Source organism: Petromyzon marinus, chromosome 63, assembly GCF_048934315.1.
Source record: "Petromyzon marinus isolate PM22_M1 ecotype Great Lakes invasive population chromosome 63, UKy_Petmar_22M1.pri1.0, whole genome shotgun sequence".
Lineage (NCBI taxonomy): Eukaryota > Metazoa > Chordata > Hyperoartia > Petromyzontiformes > Petromyzontidae > Petromyzon > Petromyzon marinus.
In genome coordinates, this window is record NC_133729.1 from 7,342,267 (window position 1) to 7,369,605 (window position 27,339).

Below are 27,339 nucleotides of genomic sequence, written 5' to 3' on the forward strand. Positions count from 1 at the left end.
ATTAAGATGGGAGGACATTGAGATGGGAGGACATTGAGATGGGAGACAATTGAGATCGGAGGACATTAAGATTGAAGGACATTGAGATTGGAGGACATTGAGATGGGAGGACATTGAATTGGACATTGAGATGGGAGGACATTTGAGATTGGAGGACATTGAGATGGAAGGACAATGAGTTTGGACATTGAGATGGGAGGACATTGAATTGGACATTGAGATGGGAGGACATTGAGATGGGACGACATTGAGAATGACATTGAGATGGAAGGACATTGAATTGGACATTGAGATGGGAGGACATCGAATTGGACATTGAGATGGGAGGACATTGAGAATGACGAAGAGAACCGCAGAAGGGGAGGCGTAGCAATGGAGGATAACCAGGAAAGAGGTCGCGCGGAAACAATTGACGATCAATAACGCGGGACGAGAAGCGGCGAGGACGAGAAGCGGCGAGGACGGGGCGGGGAGGAGCAGGAGGGGACACGTGGGGATGCCGCGCCTGGTGGGTGGCGTTGCGCTCGCGGTCGAGGGCGCGGAGCACGTAGACGTCGCCCGACGCCGCGTCGATGGAGAACGTCCGGGTGGGGTCCTCGATGCTGCCCGACGCGGACAGCGTGAACCTGTGGCCATCCTCCGCGTTGCTCGTCCTCCACACCTGGGGTGGCCCGGGAGGTTCGGGCGATTTTTTTTAAAAAGCGATCCGCGCCTCGTCGTCATCGGGCCGCGACGTAAGAGGAACCAGCACCCCCCCACCTACCCCCCCCCCCTTGCCCCGCTCGCGTCGTTTTACGGAGGCCTCCCCCACCGCAACACTGACGAATAGACATTCGGGCGCACGTGCGTGCCTACGTGCGTACGCATGTAGGCACGCACACGTAGGTACGTGCGTGCGTGCGTGCGTACCACAAGTCTTGCTGCGCGGGCTGCGGTATCCGCGGCAAGACTCGTCATACGCACGTGCACACGCACGCACGTACCCACGCGTGCTTGCGTGCGTGTGCACGTGTGTGTGTACATGCGCATACACACAACAACAACAAACAATACAAAAATACGACAGGAGTGCAAAGTATAGGCAAGGTAAAAAAAAGTATATTACAAAAAATACAAACAAATAAAACTAAACTATATTTTTTCTTATCGTGCCAGGTAAGGCCCCGACTGAGCTGTCCGCTTCTTTTTCAGAAGCGGCCTGGCCACCGCAAATGAGAGCTCAAACGAGGTGGCTGATATCGACGCGTGGAAACTTATCGCAGCAAAAGATATCTAAAATAATCCAGACGCGCGTTTCTATGCGTGATCATGACGAGGCGGTGGCCGGGCACTTGCCGCGTCGGAAGAACGCTTTCGTGCTCACTCGATAAATCGGAGTCGTTAGCGCCGTTTAAAAAAAACAAAAGAAAACTCTCTTCTTCAAGTTGGCCTTCATCCACCCACCAACCTGCCCAGTGACGGGGCCTTTAGCCCCCTGCAGGTCCCGTTCATTTCCCGGCTCTCCAACACGCACGCGGGCGGCGCGTTGGAGGGATCTTAGGGTGCGGCGCGGTCGTTATCGAGAAGAACGAGTCGGTGGGTCGGAACGGCCTCGTGGATTATTGCCAGGAAGGGGTAAAAGCTGTTCTTGCTTTTTCATACTTGGACGCTGGCAGAATAGGCCCCGTGTGGTTATGTCGTGGATTATTTGCACGTCCGCGCGCGTGCCCCGGACCGGTTGCGTTCGTTGCTTGACGTTCGGTTCTCAAAACGGTTACCGGTTTTTTTAAGTGGTTAGAACCCCCCCCCCCCTCCCCCGCCACTACACCACCCTGAGTTTTGTGTGGAGAGCGAGAGGGGTGGGGGGGGGGGGGCAGACCTTTCCGATGCGACGTGGGAACGGTGGCCGCTGATTCTCGGATACCAGGAGCTCAGGGGCGAAGATGGCTCTCCTGCTCCTCCTGGCATTGAACGGCGCCGCCTGCTCACGCCACCAACACCGCCGCCATCATCAACATCATCATCAACATCACTATCAACACCGCCGCCATCATCATCAACATCACCATCAACACCGCCGCCATCATCAACATCATCATCAACATCACCATCAACATCGCCATCATCATCAACATCACCATCAATATCGCCACCATCATCAACATCATCATCATCAACATCATCATCAACATCACCATCAATATCATCGCCATCATCATCAACATCATCATCAACACCGCCGCCATCATCAACATCATCATCATCAACATCACCATCAACATCGCCATCATCATCAACATCATCAACATCACCATCAATATCGCCATCATCATCAACTTCATCAAATCGCCACCATCTACCCACACCGCCAACACCGCCACCATCATCAACATCGCCACCATCATCATCAACATCACCATCAATATCGCCATCATCATCAACTTCATCAGCATCGCCACCATCTCCCCACACCGCCAACACCGCCACCATCAACATCATCAACATCGCCACCATCATCATCACCATCAACCACCGTTACCATGGTGATTTGAGGAGGTACTCACCCATTCACAGCCCAGCCTGTCAGACGGATCTGCAGATCCTGAGCACACACAGAGACAAAGACAAAGATCCCCCGTGTAGCCTCCATAATAAACTGGGCAAGTGCTGTCAGCGAGTAGCAGCACCTATGAAGGCGGGCACGGCACACGAGGGGGTGGACGTCCAGCACCACGCCCGGCCGCCTTTGTCTCCCCAGTGGCGATGTTTACTACACACCGTACCGGCTACTCATTTGAGGCTGAGTCGACCTAGGGGAGGGCCCAGGACCGGTTCAGATAATCGTCACCGGTGGTGTTGGTGGCCGTGAGCGGGAGTCGAACTCGGGTCGCCGGGGTTCGTAGCGCAGCGCAGCGCTAACCGCTGCGCCACCGCTCCCCACAATTAAGACCGGCACAGACACAGACAAAGATCCCCCGTGTAGCCTGTAACAGGCTGTAGGGGCAAGTGCTGTTAGCGAGCAGCAGCACCTATGAAGGCCGGCACTGTGGCACACGAGGCGGTGGGCGTCCAGCACCACGCCCGGCCGCCTTTGTCTCTCCCCAGTGCGTACTCATCTGAGGCTGAGCCGACCTAGGGGAGGGCCAGATAGCCGTCACTGGGTATTGGCCGTAGAGCGGGAATCGAACTCGGCTCGCCGGGTTCGTAGCGTGGCGTAGCGCGCTAACCGCTGCGCCACCACTCCCCGCACGCTCGCGCGCGCGCGCGCACGGTGCAGACGGCTGTTACTGGAGGTGAGCCGATGGTGGCTCAGGGAGGAGGAGGATGACTTCATCCAGCAGTGGATCGACCACGGCTCATGATGATGACGACGATGATTTTACCTTGGAGGCATCGTGGTGGGGCGTACGGTGCTAAAGACTCGATCACGTGGCAGATCTGAAACACACCCGGACGGACAGCACACACACACACACAGAGGCATCACACACCCATTGACCACACAGACAAAGGTCCCCCGTGTAGCCCACCGACTGTTGGGGGCAAGTGCTGTTTGAGAGTAGCACCGCCTATGAAGGATGGAACGGGACACGAGGGGGTTGTTGGGTTCGGTGGCCAGCACCACGCCCGCCCGGCCGCCTTTGTCTCCCTTGTGGCGATGTTGTTGTCACTTTACACGTAGCGTCAGTTACTCGTGTTTAAGGCTGAGTCGACCTAGGAGAGAGCCAGGACCGATAATCGCTGGCGGTGTTGGCGGCCGCGAGCGAGAATCGAACTTGGGGGGGGGGGGTCTCTGGCGCAGGGTTCATAGACGCGGCTCCACACACACATACAGCTACACACACACAGCTACACATACAGCTACACACACACAGCTACACACACACAGCTACACACACACAGCTACACACACACACCACACACACACAGCTCCACACACACACACACAGCTCCACACACATCACACACACACAGCTACACACACACACCACACACACACAGCTACACACACACACCACACACACACAGCTACACACACACCACACACAGCTACACACACACGACACACACACACAGCTACACGCACACAGCTACACACACACACAGCTCCACACACACCACACACACAACTCCACACACACAGCTACACACACACACAGCTACACACACAGCTACACACACAGCTACACACACACACAGCTACACACACACACACAGCTACACACACAGTTACACACACAACTACACACACACACAGCTACACACAGCTACACACACACCACACACACACAGCTCCACACACACACACACACCACACACAGCTATACACACACCACACACACACAGCTCCCACACACACCACACACAGCTCCACACACACAGCTACACACAGCTACACACACACCACACACACACAGCTACACACACACCACACACACACAGCTCCACACACACCACACACACAGCTACACACAGCTAGACACACACCACACACACACACAGCTACACACATACCACACACACAGCTTCACACACACAACTACACACAGCTCCACACACACACACAGCTACACACACACCACACACACAGCTCCACACACACACAGATACACACACACCACACACACACACACAGCTCTACACACACACAGCTACACACACACACACACAGCTCCACACACACAGCTACACACACACAGCTACACACACACAGCTCCACACACACACACACAGCTCCACACACACAGCTACAAACACACCACACACACACAGCTCCACACACACACAGCTACACACACACAGCTCCACACACACAGCTACACACACACACAGCTACACACACACAGCTCCACACACACACACAGCTACACACACACAGCTCCACACACACACACACAGCTACACACACACACAGCTCCACACACACCACACACACACAGCTACACACACACACACACAGCTCCACGCACCACACACACACAGCTCCACGCACGACACACACACACAACTCCACGCACGACACACACACACAGCTCCACACACACCACGCACACAGCTCCACACACACACACACAGCTCCACGCACCACATACACACACAGCTCCACGCACCACACACACACAGCTCCACGCACGACACACACACAGCCCCACGCACCACACACACACACAGCTCGACACACGACACACACACACAGCTCCACGCACGACACACACACAGCTCCACGCACGACACACACACAGCTCCACGTACGACACACACACAGCTCCACGCACGACACACACACAGCTCCACGCACGACACACACACAGCTCCACGCACGACACACACACAGCTCCACGCACGACACACACACAGCTCCACACACACACACCACACACAGCTATACACACACCACACACACACAGCTCCCACACACACCACACACAGCTCCACACACACAGCTACACACAGCTACACACACACCACACACACACAGCTACACACACACCACACACACACAGCTCCACACACACCACACACACAGCTCCACACACACAGCTACACACAGCTAGACACACACCACACACACACACAGCTACACACATACCACACACACAGCTTCACACACACAACTACACACAGCTCCACACACACACACAGCTACACACACACCACACACACAGCTCCACACACACACAGATACACACACACCACACACACACACACAGCTCTACACACACACAGCTACACACACACACAGCTCCACACACACAGCTACACACACACAGCTACACACACACACAGCTCCACACACACACACACAGCTCCACACACACAGCTACAAACACACCACACACACACAGCTCCACACACACACAGCTACACACATACAGCTCCACACACACAGCTACACACACACACAGCTACACACACACAGCTCCACACACACACAGCTACACACACACAGCTCCACACACACACACACAGCTACACACACACACAGCTCCACACACACCACACACACACAGCTACACACACACACACACACAGCTCCACGCACCACATACACACACAGCTCCACGCACCACACACACACAGCTCCACGCACGACACACACACAGCCCCACGCACCACACACACACACAGCTCGACACACGACACACACACACAGCTCCACGCACGACACACACACAGCTCCACGCACGACACACACACAGCTCCACGTACGACACACACACAGCTCCACGCACGACACACACACAGCTCCACGCACGACACACACACAGCTCCACGCACGACACACACACAGCTCCACGCACGACACACACACAGCTCCACGCACGACACACACACAGCTCCACGCACCACACACACACACAGCCCCACGCACCGCACACACACACAGCTCCACACACGACACACACACACAGCTCCACGCACGACACACACACACAGCTCCACACACGACACACACACACAGCTTCACGCACGACACACACACAGCTCCACGCAAGACACACACACACAACTCCACGCACGACACCACACACACAGCTCCACGCACGACACACATACACAGCTCCACGCACCACACGCACACACAGCCCCACGCACCACACACACACACAGCCCCACGCACCACACACACACACAGCTCCACGCACGACACACACACAGCCCCACGCACGACACACACACACAGCTCCACACACGACACACACATACAGCCCCACGCACCACACACGACACACACACACAAGATACACACGCAGCCAAACAGCCACATTCCCACGTGTGATTGATTCCACGTTGCTGGCATCACGGGAACAACTCCACGCCCGCATCCAGATGCACTCAGCGCCGCTTTGGCTATGAGATGTTAACGACCTCGCATGGTATACAGGAGGTCGTGGGTTCGATCCCGACCTTGACGATACCTGCTGTATATTTGGAGTTGGCGGTGTCTCTCATCATCAAAATTGGCTATGAGATGTTAACTACCTCGCCTTGAATGCAGGTAGTTCGTGGGTTCGATCCCGACCTTGACGATGACGATACCTGCTGTATATTTGGAGTTTGCGGTGTCTCTTATCATCCCATTGGCTATGAGATGTTAACTACCTCGCGTGGTATGCAGGTGGTTCGTGGGTTCGATCCCGACCCTGACGATACCCGCTGTATATTTGGAGTTTGCGTGTCTCTCTCTCTACCCGTGGTCGCGTAGATTTTTGATCTGGGTCCTGCGGTGTTTTCCCTTCTACATTTTAGAACCAACGTGACCGCGCGCTTTCGAGTATTTGGCTGCTAGAAATGTCCACGTGATGATGATGATGATAAACCACTTCGTTGAGCTATCATTTGTGATATCCAGGTCGCTTCTGTAAAACAGCTATACATAACTAAGCCAGGGTCCTTGCCTGCTAAAATAAAACAGTTTAGTTTACTTTTTTTTTTAAAGCTTTCGTGACTGCAGTGATTCATATTCTTGGTTCTTTCGGTAAAGTCACGTTGAAGGGAAACAATAAAATAATAAAATATATAGCCGTTGGTTTTCACACCTGATGATGACTGCTTGTGTTGCAGTCGAAACGTCGTGAGAATTGTATTGTTTTACATATATTTCATTATTTTATTGTTTCCCTTCAACGTGACTTTACCAAAAGCACCAAGAATATTTTAGTTCACTTTAACTGAAGACAAAATCAACGCGAGCGGAGTGAGCTGAGATCACACACGGGTGCCCAGAAAGTCTCCCAGGCATGACGAGACTCCTCCCCGCCCAGCGACCCAGAGGTCAACCCTTGCCAACCGAGACTCCTCGTCCCGGCCTCCAGAGACTCGCTCGCCTGGCTGCGCAACATCAACTCGAACGAACTCGCTCGCACCCGTCAGGTCACGCAACCAGCCACACAACACGCCACCCATCAATCACTGCCGCCGTGTCGCGCATCCACCCGCCCGCCCGCTCGCTCGCCCGCCCGCCCGCGCGCTCGCTCGCTCACCCACTCGCTCGCTCGCCCACCCACTCGCTCACTCACCCACCCGCTCGCCCACCCGCTCGCTCACCCACTCGCTCGCTCACCCGCTCGCTCATCCACTCGCTCGCTCACCCGCTCGCTCACCCGCCCGCTCGCTCACCCGCCCGCTCGCTCGCCCGCCCGCTCACCCACTCGTTCACCCACCCGCTCGCTCACCCACTCACTCACCCACCCGCTCGCTCACTCACCTGCTCGCTCACCCACTCGCTCGCTCACCCGCTCGCTCACTCACCCGCTCGCTCACCCACCCGCTCACTCACCCACCCGCTCACCCACCCACTCGCTCACTCACCCGCTCGCTCACCCACCCGCTCGCCCACCCACTCGCTCACCTGCTCGCTCACCCGCTCGCTCACCCACCCACTCACTCACCCGCTCGCTCACCCGCTAGCTCACCCACCCGCTCACTCAGTCACTACCCGCTAGCTCACCCACCCACTCACTCACCCGCTAGCTCACTCACCCACCCACTCACCCACCCACTCACCCACCTGCTCGCTCTTGCAACTGAGAAACTCCTCATCCTGGTCTTCCTTAGTTTCTCACCTGTTTTAATTTCTTTACAAAAATCAATTTTAAACTGAAAACGACAGTACAGTATATATCTCTATGTGCCTCTATGTTTCAAGGCATCCCGATGGGTCTCCCTGTATATATGTGTAATTACATGTGTCTAAGGGCATCTCTATGGGTATCTCTCTACCTCTATGGAGCTATATATGTCTCTAGGCATCTCTATGGGTCTCCCTGTATCTCTATGTACTGAAACGGCTGTAGGCCGTACGGCCTACAGCCGTTTCAATACGGGCAAAATATTCGTGTCTATTTGTTTGCGTTTCTCCCTTGTGATGAGACTTTGTAGGACGAACGTTGAGATGTATAAGGGGCACGGGGTGACCCATACCACCCAACACACTGACGTCATCACAATCTGTGACGTCCCCACCGGCCAGCCACGTGTTGCAGAGACACTCGGTGCGGCCATTCGCAGAGCCCCGGTTAGATTCTCAGTTCACACGTTGGTGTACACCTTACACTGCTGGATGAAGCCCTGCCCCAACGCCGTGTTGGTCACGGCTGGGCTCTTTGGCCATACCTCACCACGCGAGGCCAGCCTGCTGATGAGACACTGAATGTTGAAACCGGTCCCTTGCCTATGAACATCAGGGGAGTTCACCAGAATTGGTTTAACACGGAGGCTCAAATCTGGCCGTCGCCTGATGAAGCCGGTTGTAATTACTGTCGAAACGTCGTACTCAGATCGTCAATGTTGTGGTTTGGCTCTCCAACACTACCGGTGGAGTGCTGTACTAGTATACTACACTATACACTACACTACACACTAGTGCTGTACTAGTATACTACACTATGCACTACACTATACACTACACACTAGTGCTGTACTAGTATACTACACTATACACTACACTACACACTAGTGCTGTACTAGTATACTACACTATACACTACACTATACACTAGTGCTGTACTAGTATACTACACTATACACTACACTAGTGCTGTACTAGTATACTACACTACACTATACACTAGTGCTGTATTAGTATACTACACTATACACTACACTATACACTAGTGCTGTACTAGTATACTACACTATACACTATACCCTACACACTAGTGCTGTACTAGTATACTACACTATACACTACACTATACACTAGTGTTGTAATAGTATACACTATACACTACACACTAGTGCTGTACTAGTATACTACACTATACACTACACTATACACTACACGCTAGTGCTGTACTAGTATACTACACTATACACTACACACTAGTGATGTACTAGTATACTACACTATGCACTACACTATACACTAGTGATGTACTAGTATACTACACTATACACTACACACTAGTGCTGTACTAGTATACTACACTATACACTACACTATACACTAGTGCTGTACTAGTGACGAATTGGCCACGTTCTGTTTGCGTGACACAACCTTGCCAGTTGGCTGTGTCGGGTGGTGGCGGGTTTACCGACACATTTATATATTCACCAGAATTTGCTCAGCACAGCTTGACTGCTGATGAGACACTTTGTGATGAAACCGGTTCTTACCAATGAACATCTGGGACGTTCACCAACATTCATCCCTCCGTGCGGGGTTCCACAATCAAAGACAAAGATCCCCCGTATAGCCTACGCAGGCTGTTGGGGCAAGTGCCGTTAGCGAGCAGCTGCAGAAAGCATCTGTGAAGGGCGGTACGGCACACGATGGGTGGGGGGCCTGCAGCACCACGCACGCTCGCCCGGCCGCCTTTGTCTCCCCCCCCCCCCCCCCGTGGTGATGTGTACTACACACACCGCCAGTTGCTCATTCGCATCAACACGGTCGACATCCGGCACGTGTGAAACACCTGGACGTATCTTTGTTTTTTTTCGGTAAAGTCACGTATAAATAAGGAATAATAAAATCACATAATAGCGTACGACGTTTCGGTTGCAACACAAGCAGCCATCATCAGGTACAGAAGAGCTCAATTTACGAGAGAGGGGAAACGCATAACCCCGGATGCATACACAGACACCCAAAGTAGGGGGAACTAACACAGACACAACAGGGGACACAGAGAGAGAGAGAAGCATACCAAACAGAGTTTAGCAGAATTTGGAAACCATATAAAGCAACACAGACGGTCCGTGATGAAGAGCTTTCACGCGTCTGTGGAGTCATCCTGCAGCACAACTACAGACTGCGATTCTGTTTGCGAGACGTCGGGACGCGCGTCTTCACTTTTCCGGTTCGCGTCTTATGAATGACATCTGGAGCAATGCGGTGTCTGTGTCTGTGTGCGCTCGCTAACAGCACTTGCCCCGACAGTCTTGCGCTCGCTAACAGCACTTGCCCCGACAGTCTGCTAAGGCTACACGGGGGATATTTTTGTGTGGACAGTACGGTGAACTTCTTTCGCGCCGTACGTAGCCAACGGCGCTAATCGGAGCTGCATTTGCCGCGGCGCAGGGCGCGCGCGCGTGACCGTGAATGGTGGGGAGTCCTCATTCAGGCGCGCGTGGCGCGTGTGTGTGTGTACATGTGTGTATGTACATGTGTGTGTGTACGTGTGTGTATGTACGTGTGTGTACATGTGTGTATGTAAGTGTGTATGTAAGTGTGTGTATGTACGTGTGTGTATGTACGTGTGTGTATGTACATGTGTGTACGTACGTGTGTGTATGTAAGTGTGTGTATGTGTTTGTGTATGTACATGTGTGTGTACATGTGTGTATGTACGTGTGTGTATGTAAGTGTGTGTATGTACGTGTGTGTATGTACATGTGTGTATGTAAGTGTGTGTATGTACGTGTGTGTATGTACGTATGTGTAAGTGTGTGTATGTACGTGTGTGTATGTAAGTGTGTGTATGTGTGTGTATGCGTGTGTGTATGTACGTGTGTGTAAGTGTGTGTATGTACGTGTGTGTATGTACGTGTGTGTATGTAAGTGTGTGTATGTACGTGTGTGTATGTACATGTGTGTATGCGTGTGTGTATGTACGTGTGTGTATGTACGTGTGTGTAAGTGTGTGTATGTACGTGTGTGTATGTACGTGTGTGTATGTAAGTGTGTGTATGTACATGTGTGTATGTAAGTGTGTGTATGTACGTGTGTGTATGTATATGTGTGTGTACGTGTGTGTATGCGTGTGGGTATGTAAGTGTGTGTATGCGTGTACGTGTGCGTGTGTGTGTGTACGTGTGTGTGTGTACGTGTGTGTATGTACGTGTGTGTGTGCATGTGTGTGTGTACGTGTGTGTGTATGCGCGTGTGTATGTGTGTACGTGTGTGTGTGTTTGTGTGTAGGTGCGTACGTATGTAGGTAGACTCAGCCTCAAATGAGCACATGGTGCGGTGTGTAGTAAAAACATCGCCGCTTGGGGAGACAAAGACGGCCGTGCGCGTCGCTGCTGGCCACCCACCCCCCTCGTGTGCCGTGCCGGCCTTCATCGATGCCGGTGCCGCTACTTGCCAACAGCACTTGCCCCTACAGTCTGTGAAGGCTACACGGGGGACCTTTGTCTTGTGGAGCGGTGGCGCAGTGGTTAGCGCGCCGCGTCTACGAACCCTGCGCCAGAGGCCCCCCCCCCCCCCCCAAGTTCGATTCTCGCTCGCGGCCGCCAACACCGCCAGCGATTTTCTGAACCGGTCCTGGCTCTCTCCTAGGTCGACTCAGCCTTAAACACGAGTAACTGACGCCACAAGGGAGACAAAGGCGGCCGGGCGGGCGTGGTGCTGACCACCGAAGCCAACAACCCCCTCGTGTCCCGTTCCACCCTTCATAGGCTGTGCTACTCTCAAACAGCACTTGCCCCCAACAGTCGGTGGGCTACACGGGGGACCTTTGTCTGTGTGGTCAATGGGTGTGGTCTCTGTGTGTGTGTGTGTTTGTCCGTTCGGGGGTGTTTCAGATCTGCCACGTGCACCGTACACCCCATGGTGCCTCCAAGGTAACATTATCATCATCACCACCATCATCACCACCACTGCCACCACCATCACCACCATCATCATCAAAGACAAAGATCCCCCATATAGCCTGAGTAGACTGTAGGGGCAAGTGCTGTTAGCGAGCACCTATGAAGGCCGGAACGGTACACGAGGGGGTGGGTGGCCAGCACTACACCCGACCGCCTTTGTCTCCCCCAGTGACGATGTTTACTACGCACCGCACCAGGTACTCATTTGAGGCTGAGTCGACCTAGGGGATGCCCAGGACCGGTTCAGATACTCGTCACTGGGTGTTGGCCGTGAGCGGGAATCGAACTTGGGTCGCCAGAGTTCGTTCCGCTGCACCACCGCTCCCCCACACCGCTGATGGTGGTGGTGATGGTGGTCACCACCACCATCACCATCACCTTCGTCAGCCATGGACAATCCACCGCTGGATGACTCCATTGGCACGTTTCGAAGCGCGCCTTCACATTCCCGGTCCGCCTTGCAATTAAACTCGGAGAGCGCGGCGGTGATTGTGATTGTATTCATCCGTTCGAGATTGCAAGCTAACATGCCGATGCAGTATGTTCCCAGAGTGCCTCGTGCGTGCGTGTCCGTGTGTCTCGGGAGTGGCTGTGTCACCGCGTGGGGAGCGGTGGTGCAGCGGTTAGCGCTGCGCTGTTGTGCTACGAACCCGGCGACCCGGGTTCGTATCCCGCTCACGGCCAACACCACCGGTGACGATTATCTGAACCGGTCTCCGGGCCTCCCCTAGGTCGACTCAGGCTCAAATGAGTACCCGGTGCGGTGTGTAGTCAACATCGCCACTGGGGGAGACAAAGGCGGCCGGGAGTGGTGCTGGCCACCCACCCCCCTCGTGTGCCGTGCCGGCCTTCATAGGCGCTCGCTAACAGCACTTGCCCCAACAGTCTGTTAACGCTACACGGGGGATCTTTATCTTTGTGTAACTTTACGTGGCCTCAACGTGCACGTAGCTTGGCACAAGCGCCGTGGTGACATCACCGCCGCTTAGTGACGATTTGCGGTGGTTGTTGTTGTTGTGTAGCGGTGATCGCACCGCGCTACGAACCCGGCGACCCGAGTTTGATTCCCCTCCTGGGGAGACAAAGGCGGCCGGGCGTGGTGGCCACCCACCCCCTCGTGTGCCAACCTGTTCCGGCCTCCATAGGTCGCCACCCGACGCGTCCATGCACACGTGCCACTCAATCTCGAGCAGCGCTACACGGGGGACCTTTGTCTTTGTGGCCGCGGCTGCGTGAATAACTCCAAATATGAGAAGAGGATTGCACCCATAACCACCACCCACCACCACCCACACCACCCATAACCACCACCCACACTACCCATAACCACCACCCACCTCGTCTCTCTGCGCGCGTTCGGGACACGGGCGGAGGAGTGGCTGGCTCACAGCGTTTCCCATGTAAGGGTTCGCATCACACGGACGCTGCGTGCAGCATGCACAACCAAAAACACCCCCCACCACCACCACCACCACGTAGCACGGGCCAATTTCTCCTCCTCGGGAACGCAACTATTTACGAAACAGATTTTTTTTTTTTACAAAAATGTTTTGTTAACCAGGTAAGGCCAACACTGGGAACTTTTTTTTATTTTGATCACGAATGTTGGGTCAACGAAAGTGGCTCATCGCGTGAAAATGTATCGTCGTCGTCATCATCATCATCATCACCACGGTCCATGTCCACTGCACATTTGCTCATTTGTCTTCACTTTCCTCTGTCTCGTGCCGATACGCCTCAAGTAGTGGGCGCGTCTTGCTGGAACCAATCTGTCACGTTGTGAAGTGTGTTACCCGAGTCCTTCCATTGTTGCCGAACAACACACACACATACACACGAGTGTATAGGAGTAGCCACATACTCGAAACGCATGGTGATGTTGATTCTAAATGTGGAGATAGAAAAAGCAGAGGACCCGGAGACAAATCCACGCGCCAGGGTCGGGATCGAACCCGCAAACCTCGTGTCTACCAGGCGAGGTAGTCAACATCAACCTCCACCACCACGTCCACCACCACCTCCACCACCTCCTCCACCACCACGTCCACCACCACCACCTCCTCTACCACCACCTCCACCACTACCTCCTCCACCACCTCCTCTACCACCACCTCCACCACCACCTCCACCACCTCCTCCACCACCACTTCCTCTACCTCCACCACCTCCACCACCACGTCCACCACCACCTCCACCACCTCCACCACCACTTCCTCTACCTCCACCACCTCCTCTACCACCACCTCCATCACCTCCTCCACCACCACCTCCACCACCTCCACCACCACCACCACCACCTCCACCACCTCCACCACCTCCACCACCACCTCAACCACCTCCACCACCACCACCTCCACCACCACCACCTCCACCACCACCTCCACCACCACCACCTCCACCACCTCCACCACCACCTCCTCCACCTCCACCACCTGCACCACCTCCACCACGTGCTCGTCATGCCGCCCAGAGTGGGACTCCATGGTGGGCAGCACGGGGAGCGTTGTGCGGCAACTTCTACAGCAGGGGGGCGGGGGGGGTGCCTTGCCCCTGCCCCCCTGGGGGGCAAAGCTACGAGCTGGACCCCCCCCCCCCCACCTTGATAACCACTGTGAGATTTGGTTTCAACAACAACAGTGTCAACACCAGTGTCAACAACAAACAACAACAGTGTCAACAACAAACAACACCAATGTCAACAAAAACAGTGTCAACAACAACAGTGTCAACACCAGTGTCAACAACAAACAACAGTGTCAACAACAACAGTGTCAACAACAACAGTGTCAACACCAGTGTCAACAACAAACAACAGTGTCAACAACAACAAACAGCAGTGTCAACAAAAACAGTGTCAACAACAACAGTGTCAACACCAGTGTCAACAACAAACAACAGTGTCAACAACAACAAACAGCAGTGTCAACAACAACAGTGTCAACAACAACAACAGTGTCAACACCAGTGTCAACAACAAACAACAACAGTGTCAACAACAACAAACAGCAGTGTCAACAAGTGTCAAAGAACAACAACAACAAACAGCAGTGTCAACAACAAGTGTCAAAGAACAACACATGTCAAAGAACAACAAGTGTCAACAACAAACAACAGCAGTGTCAACAACAACAACAAACACCAGTGTCAACAACAACAACTTATTTTAAACGCAGTTTAAATTCAAAGTTTTTTTAATGAAACTATCCATTGCGTTCCACGTTTTATGTGAATTCCACTTATAGCGAGTAACGCGATCTTGACGAGAGAGAGAGAGAGGCAACTCACTCTGTGAGCCTGCAGAGTGTCCGCGTCTTTACCAGCGCAGACCGCACCCCTACACCGATAAATACTCGAGACCGGTTGAGCGTTACGACGATGCGATTGGGGCAAAGGGGAGCCGGGATATAGAACAACAACAACAACAACATCAATGACAACAACATCAACAACATAAATAACAACATCAACAACAACATCAACAACATAAATAATAACAACATCAACAACAACATCAATAACAACAACATCAACAACATCAATAACAACATCAATAACAACAACATCAACAACAACATCACCAACAACATCAATAACAACAACATCAACAACAACATCAATAACAACAACATCAATAACAACATCAACAACATCAATAGCAACATCAATAATAACAACATCAACGACAACATCAACAACATCAATAACAACAACAACATCAACGACAACAACAACATCAACAACATCAATAACAACAACATCAACAACATCAATAACAACAACATCAACGACAACAACATCATCAACAACATCAATAACAACAACAGCCCTTTATGTGCGGCCGTGCCAAGAGACAAGTCACAATGTTGGGGGGGGGGGGGGGGGAGGCACCAGACGGATTTGCTGCACCACCCCTGAGCCGATAACAAAGCTGACAACCCACACGGTCTAGCCCGTGTCCTTGTGCAGGGGAAATTGAGTTTGCCGGTCCATACGATGGCGTACAGCCCTTTCAATACGGGCACGAAGATTTGTTTCTGTTTGTTTGTGTTTCTCCCTTGTGATGGGACTTTGCAGGATGCACGTTGAGATTTATAAGGGGCACGGGGTGACCAATACGCTCTTAAATTGGTCTGTGATAAGGTAGAGAGGGCACTGATAAGGGGTTGACGGAGATGGGGTCGTCACCACATCACGCTTCTACACGCGCGACTCAGCGGTGGCCTGTGCAGGGGCTTGAGCCCTGCCCAGTGCCCACGAGGGTCTTGCTCGTCCACGACGAGAGGGCTTCAGAGGCACTTCGTGTAGTTTTTGCAATGGTCTGCGATATGGATCCATAGACTGACATTGCCCATAGACTGACATTGCCCATAGACTAACATTGCTTATAGACTAACATTACCCATAGACTAACATTGCCCATTGACTAACATTACCCATAGACTAACATTGCCCATAGACTAACATTGCCCATAGACTAACATTGCTTATAGACTAACATTACCCATAGACTAACATTGCCCATTGACTAACATTACCCATAGACTAACATTGCCCATAGACTAACATTACCCATAGACTAACATTGCCCATACACTGACATTGCCCATAGACTAACATTGCCCATAGACTAGCATTACCCATAGACTAACATTGCCCACAGACTGACATTGCCCATAGACTAACATTGCCCATAGACTAACATTGCCCATAGACTAACATTACCCATAGACTAACATTGCCCATAGACTAACATTACCCATAGACTAACATTGCCCATAGACTGACATTGCCCATAGACTAACATTGCCCATAGACTAACATTACCCATAGACTAGCATTGCCCATAGACTGACATTGCCCATAGACTAACATTGCCCATAGACTAACATTGCCCATAGACTGACATTGCCCATAGACTAACATTGCCCATAGACTAACATTACCCATAGACTGACATTGCCCATAGACTAACATTGCCCATACACTAACATTGCCCATACACTAACATTACCCATAGACTAATATTACCCATAGACTAACATTGCCCATAGACTAACATTGCCCATAGACTAACATTACCCATAGACTAACATTGCCCATAGACTAACATTGCCCATACACTAACATTGCCCATACACTAACATTACCCATAGACTAACATTGCCCATAGACTGACATTGCCCATAGACTAACATTGCCCATATACTAACATTACCCATAGACTAGCATTGCCCATAGACTGACATTGCCCATAGACTAACATTGCCCATAGACTAACATTGCCCATAGACTGACATTGCCCATAGACTAACATTGCCCATAGACTAACATTACCCATAGACTAACATTGCCCATAGACTAACATTGCCCATACACTAACATTGCCCATACACTAACATTACCCATAGACTAATATTACCCATAGACTAACATTGCCCATAGACTAACATTGCCCATAGACTAACATTGCCCATAGACTGATATTACCCATAGACTAACATTGCCCATACACTAACATTACCCATAGACTAATATTACCCATAGACTAACATTGCCCATAGACTAACATTGCGCATAGACTAACATTGCCCATACACTAACATTACCCATAGACTAACATTGTCCATAGACTAACATTTCCCATAGACTAACATTGCCCATAGACTGATATTACTCGTAAACTTACATTGCCCATAGGCTAACATTACCCATAGACTAACATTTCCCATAGACTAACATTACCCATAGACTAACATTGCCCATAGACTAATATTACTCCTAGACTTACATTACCCATAGACTCACATCGCCCAACCGAGTGATTTGCAGGTAGTTTTCCCAGCACTGGGGGATGTGGCTTTGACCAGCGGCAGCTCCGTCGTGTCGGTCTTGTTGAGTTATGGGAGAGAACCGGAGACTCGGAGGAAACCCGTGCAGAAGAGTGGGGGGGGGGGGGGGCGAGAGAACATACATGCAAAGACAAAGACCCCCCGTATAGTCTTTAACACACGGTAGGGGCAAGTGCTGTTAGCGAGCAGCACCTATTAAGGCCGGAACGGCACGCGAGGGGGTGGGTGGCCCAGCACCACGCCCGGCCGCCTTTGTCTCCCCGGTGGCGACGTTAAACGCACACCGCAACCGGGTACTCGTTTGAGGCCGAGCCGACCTGGAGGAGAGGTGGGGAGGGTAAGCCCAGGAACAGGTTCAAGACAATCGCCCTCGTGTTGGTTTCGCCGCGGACGGGAATCGAACTCGGGTGGCCTCCAACTCAGCGTCTCACGAGCCGCGCGATGCACGCGTGTGGTGACCACGTGACCGTGGTGGTGGTGGCGGCGGCTCATTAATAAATAAATAAAATGGCGGCCACGAAGCAGCGGTCCTTGAAGAGGCTCCACATGGCGGAGTCGCAGGTTGCCAGCCCCTCTCGCCTCCAGGGCTACACGCGGGGGTCTTTGTCTTTGGGTGGGGTCGGCCACTCCAGCACCCCCACCCCTGCCTCTCCCCTTCTTTGCACTCTCTCCTCCTCCCCCTCCTCCATCACCTCCACCCTCTCCTCCCCACCCTCCTCCATCACCTCAACCCTCTCCTCCCCACCCTCCTCCATGACCTCCACCCTCTCCTCCTCCCCCTCCTCCATCACCTCCACTCCTCCCCCTCCTCCCCTCCCATCACCTCAACCCTCTCCTCCTCCCCCTCCTCCATCACCTCCACCCTCTCCTCCTCCATCACCTCAATCCTCTCCTCCTCCCCCTCCTCCATCACCTCAACCCTCCGCTCCTCACCCTCCTCCATCACCTCCACCCTCTCCTCCTCCCCCTCCTCCATCACCTCCACCCTCTCCTCCTCCTCTCCTCCATCACCTCAACCCTCTCCCCTCCTCCATCACCTCAACCTTTCTCCCTCCCCTCCTCCATCACCTCAACCTCTCCTCCTCCCTCCCCCTCCTCCATCACCTTCACCCTCTCCTCCTCCCCCTCCTCCATCACCTCACCCCTCCTCCTCACCCTCCTCCATCACCTCCACCCTCTCCTCCTCCCCCTCCTCCATCACCTCCACCCTCTCCTCCTCCCCCTCCTCCATCACCTCAACCCTCTCCTCCTCACCCTCCTCTATCACCTCCACCCTCTCCTCCTCCCCCTCCTCCATCACCTCAACCCTCTCCTCCTCCCCCTCCTCCATCACCTCCACCCTCTCCTCCTCCCCCTCCTCCATCACCTCAATCCTCTCCTCCTCCCCCTCCTCCATCACCTCAACCACCGCTCCTCAACCTCCTCCATCACCTCCACCCTCTCCTCCTCCCCCTCCTCCATCACCTCCACCCCTCTCTCCTCCCTCTCCTCCATCACCTCACCCTCTCCTCCTCCCTCTCCTCCATCACCTCAATCCTTCTCCTCCTCCCCCTCCTCCATCACCTCAACCCTCTCCTCCTCCCCTCCTCCATCACCTCCACCCTCTCCTCCACCTCCTCCATCACCTCAACCCTCTCCTCCTCACCCTCCTCCATCACCTCCACCCTCTCCTCCTCCCCCTCCTCCATCACCTCCACCTCTCCCCCTCCTCCATCACCTCAACCCTCTCCTCCTCACCCTCCTCCATCACCTCACCCTCTCCCCTCCCCCCCTCCTCCATCACCTCAACCCCTCTCCTCCTCACCCTCCTCCATCACCTCAACCTCTCCTCCTCCCCCTCCTCCATCACCTCAACCCTCTCCTCCTCACCCTCCTCCATCACCTCCACCCTCTCCTCCTCCCCCTCCTCCATAACCTCCACCCTCTCCTCTTCCCCCTCTTCCATCACCCCAACCGTCTCCTCCTCACCCTCCTCCATCAACTCAACCCTCTCCTCCTCCCCCTCCTCCATCACCTCCACCCTCTCCTCCTCCCCCTCCTCCATCACCTTAACCCTCTCCCCTCCTCCATCACCTCAACCCTCTCCTCCTCACCCTCCTCCATCACCTCAACCCTCTCCCCCTCCTCCATCACCTCCACCCTCTCCCCCTCCTCCATCACCTTAACCCTCTCCTCCTCCCCCTCCTCTATCACCTCAACCCTCTCCTCCTCACCCTCCTCCATCACCTCAACCCTCTCCTCCTCCCCCTCCTCCATCACCTCCACCCTCTCCTCCTCCCCCTCCTCCATCACCTCAACCCTCTCCTCCTCCCCCTCCTCCATCACCTCCACCCTCTCCTCCTCCCCTCCTCCATCACCTCCACCCTCTCCTCCTCCCCCTCCTCCATCACCTGAACCCTCTCCTCCCCCCCTCCTCCATCACCTCCACCCTCTCCCCCTCCTCCATCACCTCAACCCTCTCCTCCCCCCCTCCTCCATCACCTCAACCCTCTCCCCCTCCTCCATCACCTCAACCCTCTCCTCCCCCCTCCTCCATCACCTCAACCCTCTCCTCCTCACCCTCCTCCATCACCTCCACCCTCTCCTCCCCCCCTCCTCCATCACCTCAACCCTCTCCTCCTCACCCTCCTCCATCACCTCCACCCTCTCCTCCTCACCCTCCTCCATCACCTCCACCCTCTCCTCACCCTCCTCCATCACCTCAACCCTCTCCTCCTCCATCACCTCAACCCTCTCCTCCTCCCCCTCCTCCATCACCTCCACCCTCTCCTCCTCCCCCTCCTCCATCACCTCAACCCTCTCCTCCCCCCCTCCTCCATCACCTCAACCCTCTCCTCCTCCCCCTCCTCCATCACCTCAACCCTCTCCTCCTCACCCCCTCTTCTTCTCTACCCCCCCCCGTCCTCTCCCCCTCCTCCCCCTACCTCCTCCATCCCCCACCTCTCCTCCACCCCCTTCTCCACCCCCTCCTCTTCCCCATCCCCTGGGAAGCGCCGCCCTTGAGCGAGCAGCGCTGACAAAGTCGCGGAGTGCGCAGGCCGCCGGCTGTGAGCTGGTCTGGGTGTGAGCTGGTCTGGGTGTGTCTGGGTGTGGGCTGGTCTGGGTGTGGGTGGTCTGGGTGTGGGTTGGTGTGGGTGTGGGCTGGTCTGGGTGTGGGTGGTCTGGGTGTGGGCTGGTCTGGGGGTGGGCTGGTCTGGGTGTGAGCTGGTCGGGGGGTGGGCTAGTCTGGGTGTGGGCTAGTCTGGGTGTGGGCTGGTCTGGGTGTGGGCTGGTCTGGGTGTGGGTTGGTCTGGGTGTGGGTTGGTCTGGGTGTGGGTTGGTCTGGGTGTGGGTTGGTCTGGGCGTGGGTTGGTCTGGGCGTGGGTTGGTCTGGGCGTGGGCTGGTCTGGGCGTGAGCTGGTCTGGGCGTGAGCTGGTCTGGGTGTGAGCTGGTCTGGGTGTAGGCTGGTCTGGGTGTGGGTTGGTCTGGGTGTGGGCTGGTCTGGGTGTGGGTTGGTCTGGGTGTGGGTGGTCTGGGTGTGGGCTGGTCTGGGGGTGGGCTGGTCTGGGTGTGAGCTGGTCTGGGGGTGGGCTAGTCTGGGTGTGGGCTGGTCTGGGTGTGGGCTGGTCTGGGTGTGGGCTGGTCTGGGTGTGGGCTAGTCTGCGTGTGTCTGGGTGTGGGCTGGTCTGGGTGTGGGCTGGTCTGGGTGTGGGCTGGTCTGGGTGTGGGTGGTCTGGGTGTGGGTTGGTCTGGGTGTGGGTTGGTCTGGGTGTGGGTTGGTCTGGGTGTGGGTTGGTCTGGGTGTGGGTTGGTCTGGGTGTGGGTTGGTCTGGGCGTGGGCTGGTCTGGGTGTGAGCTGGTCTGGGTGTGAGCTGGTCTGGGTGTAGGCTGGTCTGGGTGTGGGTTGGTCTGGGTGTGGGCTGGTCTGGGTGTGGGTTGGTCTGGGTGTGGGCTGGTCTGGGTGTGGGTTGGTCTGGGTGTGGGTTGGTCTAGGTGTGGGCTGGTCTGGGTGTGAGCTGGTCTGGGTGTGGGCTGGTCTGGGTGTGAGCTGGTCTGTGTGTGGGCTGGTCTGGGTGTGGGCTGGTCTGGGTGTGTCTGGGTGTGGGCTGGTCTGGGTGTGGGTTGGTCTGGGTGTGGGCTGGTCTGGGTGTGAGCTGGTCTGGGTGTGGGCTGGTCTGGGTGTGTCTGGGTGTGGGCTGGTCTGGGTGTGGGCTGGTCTGGGTGTGTCTGGGTGTGGGCTGGTCTGGGTGTGGGTTGGTCTGAGTGTGGGCTGGTCTGAGTGTGAGCTGGTCTGGGTGTGGGTGGTCTGGGTGTGGGCTAGTCTGGGTGTGAGCTGGTCTGGGTGTGGGCTGGTCTGGGTGTGGGCTAGTCTGGGTGTGAGCTGGTCTGGGTGTGGGTGGTCTGGGTGTGGGCTAGTCTGGTTGTGAGTTGGTCTGGGTGTGGGCTGGTCTGGGTGTGGGCTGGTCTGGGTGTGAGCTGGTCTGGGTGTGGGTTGGTCTGGGTGTGGGCTGGTCTGGGTGTGGGCTGGTCTGGGTGTGTCTGGGTGTGAGTTGGTCTGGGTGTGTCTGGGTGTGTCTGCGTGTGGGTTGGTCTGGGTGTGGGTTGGTCTGGGTGTGGGCTGGTCTGGGTGTGTCTGGGTGTGGGCTGGTCTGGGTGTGGGCTGGTCTGGGTGTGAGCTGGTCTGGGTGTGGGCTGGTCTGGGTGTGGGTTGGTCTGGGTGTGGGCTGGTCTGGGTGTGGGCTGGTCTGGTGTGGGGTGGTCTGGGTGTGAGCTGGTCTGGGTGTGGGCTAGTCTGGGTGTGGGCTGGTCTGGGTGTGGGGTGGTCTGGGTGTGGGGTGGTCTGGGTGTGGGGTGGTCTGGGTGTGAGCTGGTCTGTGTGTGGGCTGGTCTGGGTGTGTGCTGGTCTGGGTGTGTCTGGGTGTGGGCTGGTCTGGGTGTGGGCTGGTCTGGGTGTGGGTTGGTCTGGGTGTGGGTTGGTCCGGGTGTGAGCTGGTCTGGGTGTGGGTTGGTCTGGGTGTGAGCTGGTCTGGGTGTGGGCTGGTCTGGGTGTGGGTTGGTCTGGGTGTGAGCTGGTCTGGGTGTGGGTTGGTCTGGGTGTGAGCTGGTCTGGGTGTGGGTTGGTCTGGGTGTGAGCTGGTCTGGGTGTGGGCTGGTCTGGGTGTGGGCTGGTCTGGGTGTGTGCTGGTCTGGGTGTGTCTGGGTGTGGGCTGGTCTGGGTGTGGGCTGGTCTGGGTGTGGGTTGGTCTGGGTGTGGGTTGGTCCGGGTGTGAGCTGGTCTGGGTGTGGGTTGGTCTGGGTGTGAGCTGGTCTGGGTGTGGGCTGGTCTGGGTGTGGGTTGGTCTGGGTGTGAGCTGGTCTGGGTGTGGGTTGGTCTGGGTGTGAGCTGGTCTGGGTGTGGGTTGGTCTGGGTGTGAGCTGGTCTGGGTGTGGGCTGGTCTGGGTGTGGGCTGGTCTGGGTGTGGGCTGGTCTGGGTGTGGCGGGGATGCGTTTCGTGTTGGGGCGGTGGCGACGCCGCAGCGAGACGGCTCGGCCAATGGCACGTCTCGAGCTACGCTTCTGCGTGATGCGGTCTAACAACAGCAACAACAACAACAACCACCACCAGCACCACCACTCTCCCCTTACTCCTCCTCATCCTTCTCTTAGCCACCGGTAAATTGATGATGCCTCGAAAGCGGCCTCCACGGTGATTTAGCCGTTCAGCGAGGATAGGAAATGCACGTGGTCCCAAATAAGGCTGGGCACTGGATAAGGGGTTGACACGGATGTAGTGAGTGTAGTGTATGGTAGTGTAATGTATAGTAGTGTAGCGTATAGTGTATAGTAGTATAGTGTATAGTAGTGTATAGTGTAGTGTATATTCTTGGTTCTTTCGGTAAAGTCGCGAAGAAGGGAAACAATAAAATAATAAAAATATAAAACAAAATTCTCACGACGTTCCGACTGCAACACAAGCAATCATCAGGCGTGAAAACCACAGCAAGAAAATTTTCTTGGTTTTCACACCTGATGATGATTGCTTGTGTTGCAGTCGAAACGTCGTGAAAATGTTGTTGTTTTATATTTTAATTATTTTATTGTTTCCCTTCTACGTGGTGACTTTACCGAACGAACCAAGAATATGAATCCCTGCAGTCACGAAAACTTTAAATCAGTGTAGTGTATGTTAGTGTAATTTATAGTAGTGTATAATTTAGTGTATAGTAGTGTATAGTGTAGTGTACAGTGTAGTGTATAGTGTAGTGTATAGTGTAGCGTATAGTAGTGTATAGTGTAGTGTATAGTGTAGTGTATTGTAGTTTATAGTGTAATGAGGCAGGGCACTAGTAAGGGGTTGACAGGGATGTGATTTGTTCCGATCGCGTCGAAAGTTACCCACTTTTTTCAAAAAAACGTACTGTCTAATATTTAAAGAATGGATAGTAATATATAAAGATACAAACGGCACCATCGTCATTGTCGTCGTCATCGTCACTGTCGTCGTCACCATCACCATCGTCGTCACCATCACCATCGTCGTCACCATCACCATCGTCGTCACCATCGTCACCATCACCATCGTCACCATCACCTTCGTCGTCACCATCGTCATCGTCATCATCGTCGCCGGTCTCCTTATCAAAGGCAGTGGCCGGTCTGGTCGTTGGTTTCCCGCACCTCCGATTCACTGGGTTGCCTTAACGTACGGTGCGAAGGAGGTTAAACGCACACAGCGCCGCACCACATTCACGTGGGGCGGAGGAAACGGGAGCACCCGGCGGAAACCCCACGCCCTGTGCGAGGTAGCAACACTCGATCCCCCGCCCGTGCAGATAGAAGAGACGGATGGCGAATTCGTCCGCCTTGCTCTCACGACTGTCTCGTCCTGGGGTACGACTCCCCCTCGACACCCACCCACCCACGGGTAGGAAGCTTCACAACCCATCCGTGCGTGATCCACCAACCCTCGCAGCGACTGCTGCTGCTGCTGCTGGTTCAGAGGCAGCCCACGTGCAGCAACAGCAGCAGCAGCGTAAACCACCACCGCCCTAACCACTGCGCCACCGCTCCCCGCCTGTATTCACGCTGCACGGCTCAGAGACGCTGGCGATAGACCACCACCACCACGACGACGATGATGATGGTGATGATGGTGACGAGGTGGTGGTGAAGAGGTGTGGATGAAGAGTAAAGAGGGGATAACGTACCTGCAGGGCGACGAGGAACACGGTGACACGGCGAGGCATCGTCACTGCTGCTGCTGCTTGTGCTCGGAGTTGCGAGCGAGTGTGGGTGGTGGCGATGTGCGGGGTTCGGGGGGAATCGCAAAGGGGCTGAGCCGAAATGAGAGACGCCACGCGTACACGTGCAGGGGGCTTGCGGCACGCGCTGGCAGTTACATCACTCACACACTCGTACACACACATCGCTTACACACTCATACACACTCACACACATCACTTACACACTCATACACACTCACACACATCACTTACACACACACTCATACACACTCATACTCATACACACATCACTTACACACACACATCACTTATACACACACTCGTACACACATCGCTTACACACACACATCACTCACACACTCGTACACACATCGCTAACACACTCATACACACTCACACACATCACTTACACACACACTCATACACACACACATCACTTACACACACACTCATACACACTCACACACATCACTCACACACACATACACACTCACACACATCACTCACACACTCGTACACACATCGCTTACACACTCATACACACTCACACACATCACTCACACACACATACACACTCACACACTCGTACACACATCGCTTACACACTCATACACACTCACACACATCACTCACACACTCATACACACTCACACACATCACTCACACACTCGTACACACATCGCTTACACACTCATACACACTCACACACATCACTTACACACACACTCGTACACACATCGCTTACACACTCATACACACTCACACACATCACTCACACACACACTCATACACACACATCGCTTACACACTCATACACACTCACACACATCACTCACACACTCGTACACACATCGCTTACACACTCATACACACTCACACACATCACTCACACACTCGTACACACATCGCTTACACACTCATACACACTCACACACATCACTTACACACTCGTACACACATCGCTTACACACTCACACACACATCACTTACACACACACTCATACACACACATCACTCACACACTCGTACACACATCGCTTACACACTCATACACACTCACACACATCACTTACACACACACTCATACACACACATCACTCACACACTCGTACACACATCGCTTACACACTCATACACACTCACACACATCACTTACACACACACTCATACACACACACATCACTCACACACTCGTACACACATCGCTTACACACTCATACACACTCACACACATCACTCACACACTCGTACACACATCGCTTACACACTCATACACACTCACACACATCACTTACACACACACTCATACACACATCACTTACACACTCATACATACACACACATCACTTACACACACACTCATACACACATCACTTACACACTCATACACACTCACACACATCACTTACACACACACTCATACACACTCATACTCATACACACATAACTTACACACACACCACTTATACACACACTCATACACACGCACATCACTTACACACTCATACTCATACACACTCACACACATCACTTACACACACACTCATACACACACACATCGCTTACACACTCATACACACTCACACACATCACTTACACACACACTCATACACACACACACATCACTCACGCACTCGTACACACATCGCTTACACACTCATACACACTCACACACATCACTCACACACTCGTACACACATCGCTTACACACTCATACACACTCACACACATCACTTACACACACACACCCATACACACACATCACTTACA

At 54.0% G+C, this 27,339-nt stretch overlaps 2 protein-coding genes across 2 annotated transcripts in view; both read right to left on the reverse strand.

The window, feature by feature from the left end:
* Positions 1-25,708, reverse strand: part of LOC116955978 (cadherin-13-like) — a 47,609-nt gene extending 21,901 nt beyond the window's left edge. The window contains exons 1-5 of the mRNA XM_076053850.1: positions 25,534-25,708; positions 3,363-3,417; positions 2,544-2,581; positions 1,859-1,960; positions 506-661 (exon numbers count right to left, since the gene is read on the reverse strand). Coding sequence (XP_075909965.1) covers positions 506-661; positions 1,859-1,960; positions 2,544-2,581; positions 3,363-3,417; positions 25,534-25,572 — 390 coding nt within the window. The 5' untranslated portion in view covers positions 25,573-25,708. The remainder of the gene's footprint in view (positions 1-505; positions 662-1,858; positions 1,961-2,543; positions 2,582-3,362; positions 3,418-25,533) is intronic.
* LOC142906297 (uncharacterized) lies at positions 21,368-23,953 on the reverse strand (the record flags this gene model as incomplete). The annotated part of the gene is made up of 1 exon (XM_076053831.1): positions 21,368-23,953. A coding segment is annotated over one exon (1,953 nt), but the record flags the coding sequence as incomplete, so codon positions are not given.
* Positions 25,709-27,339: the final 1,631 nt, after the last annotated feature.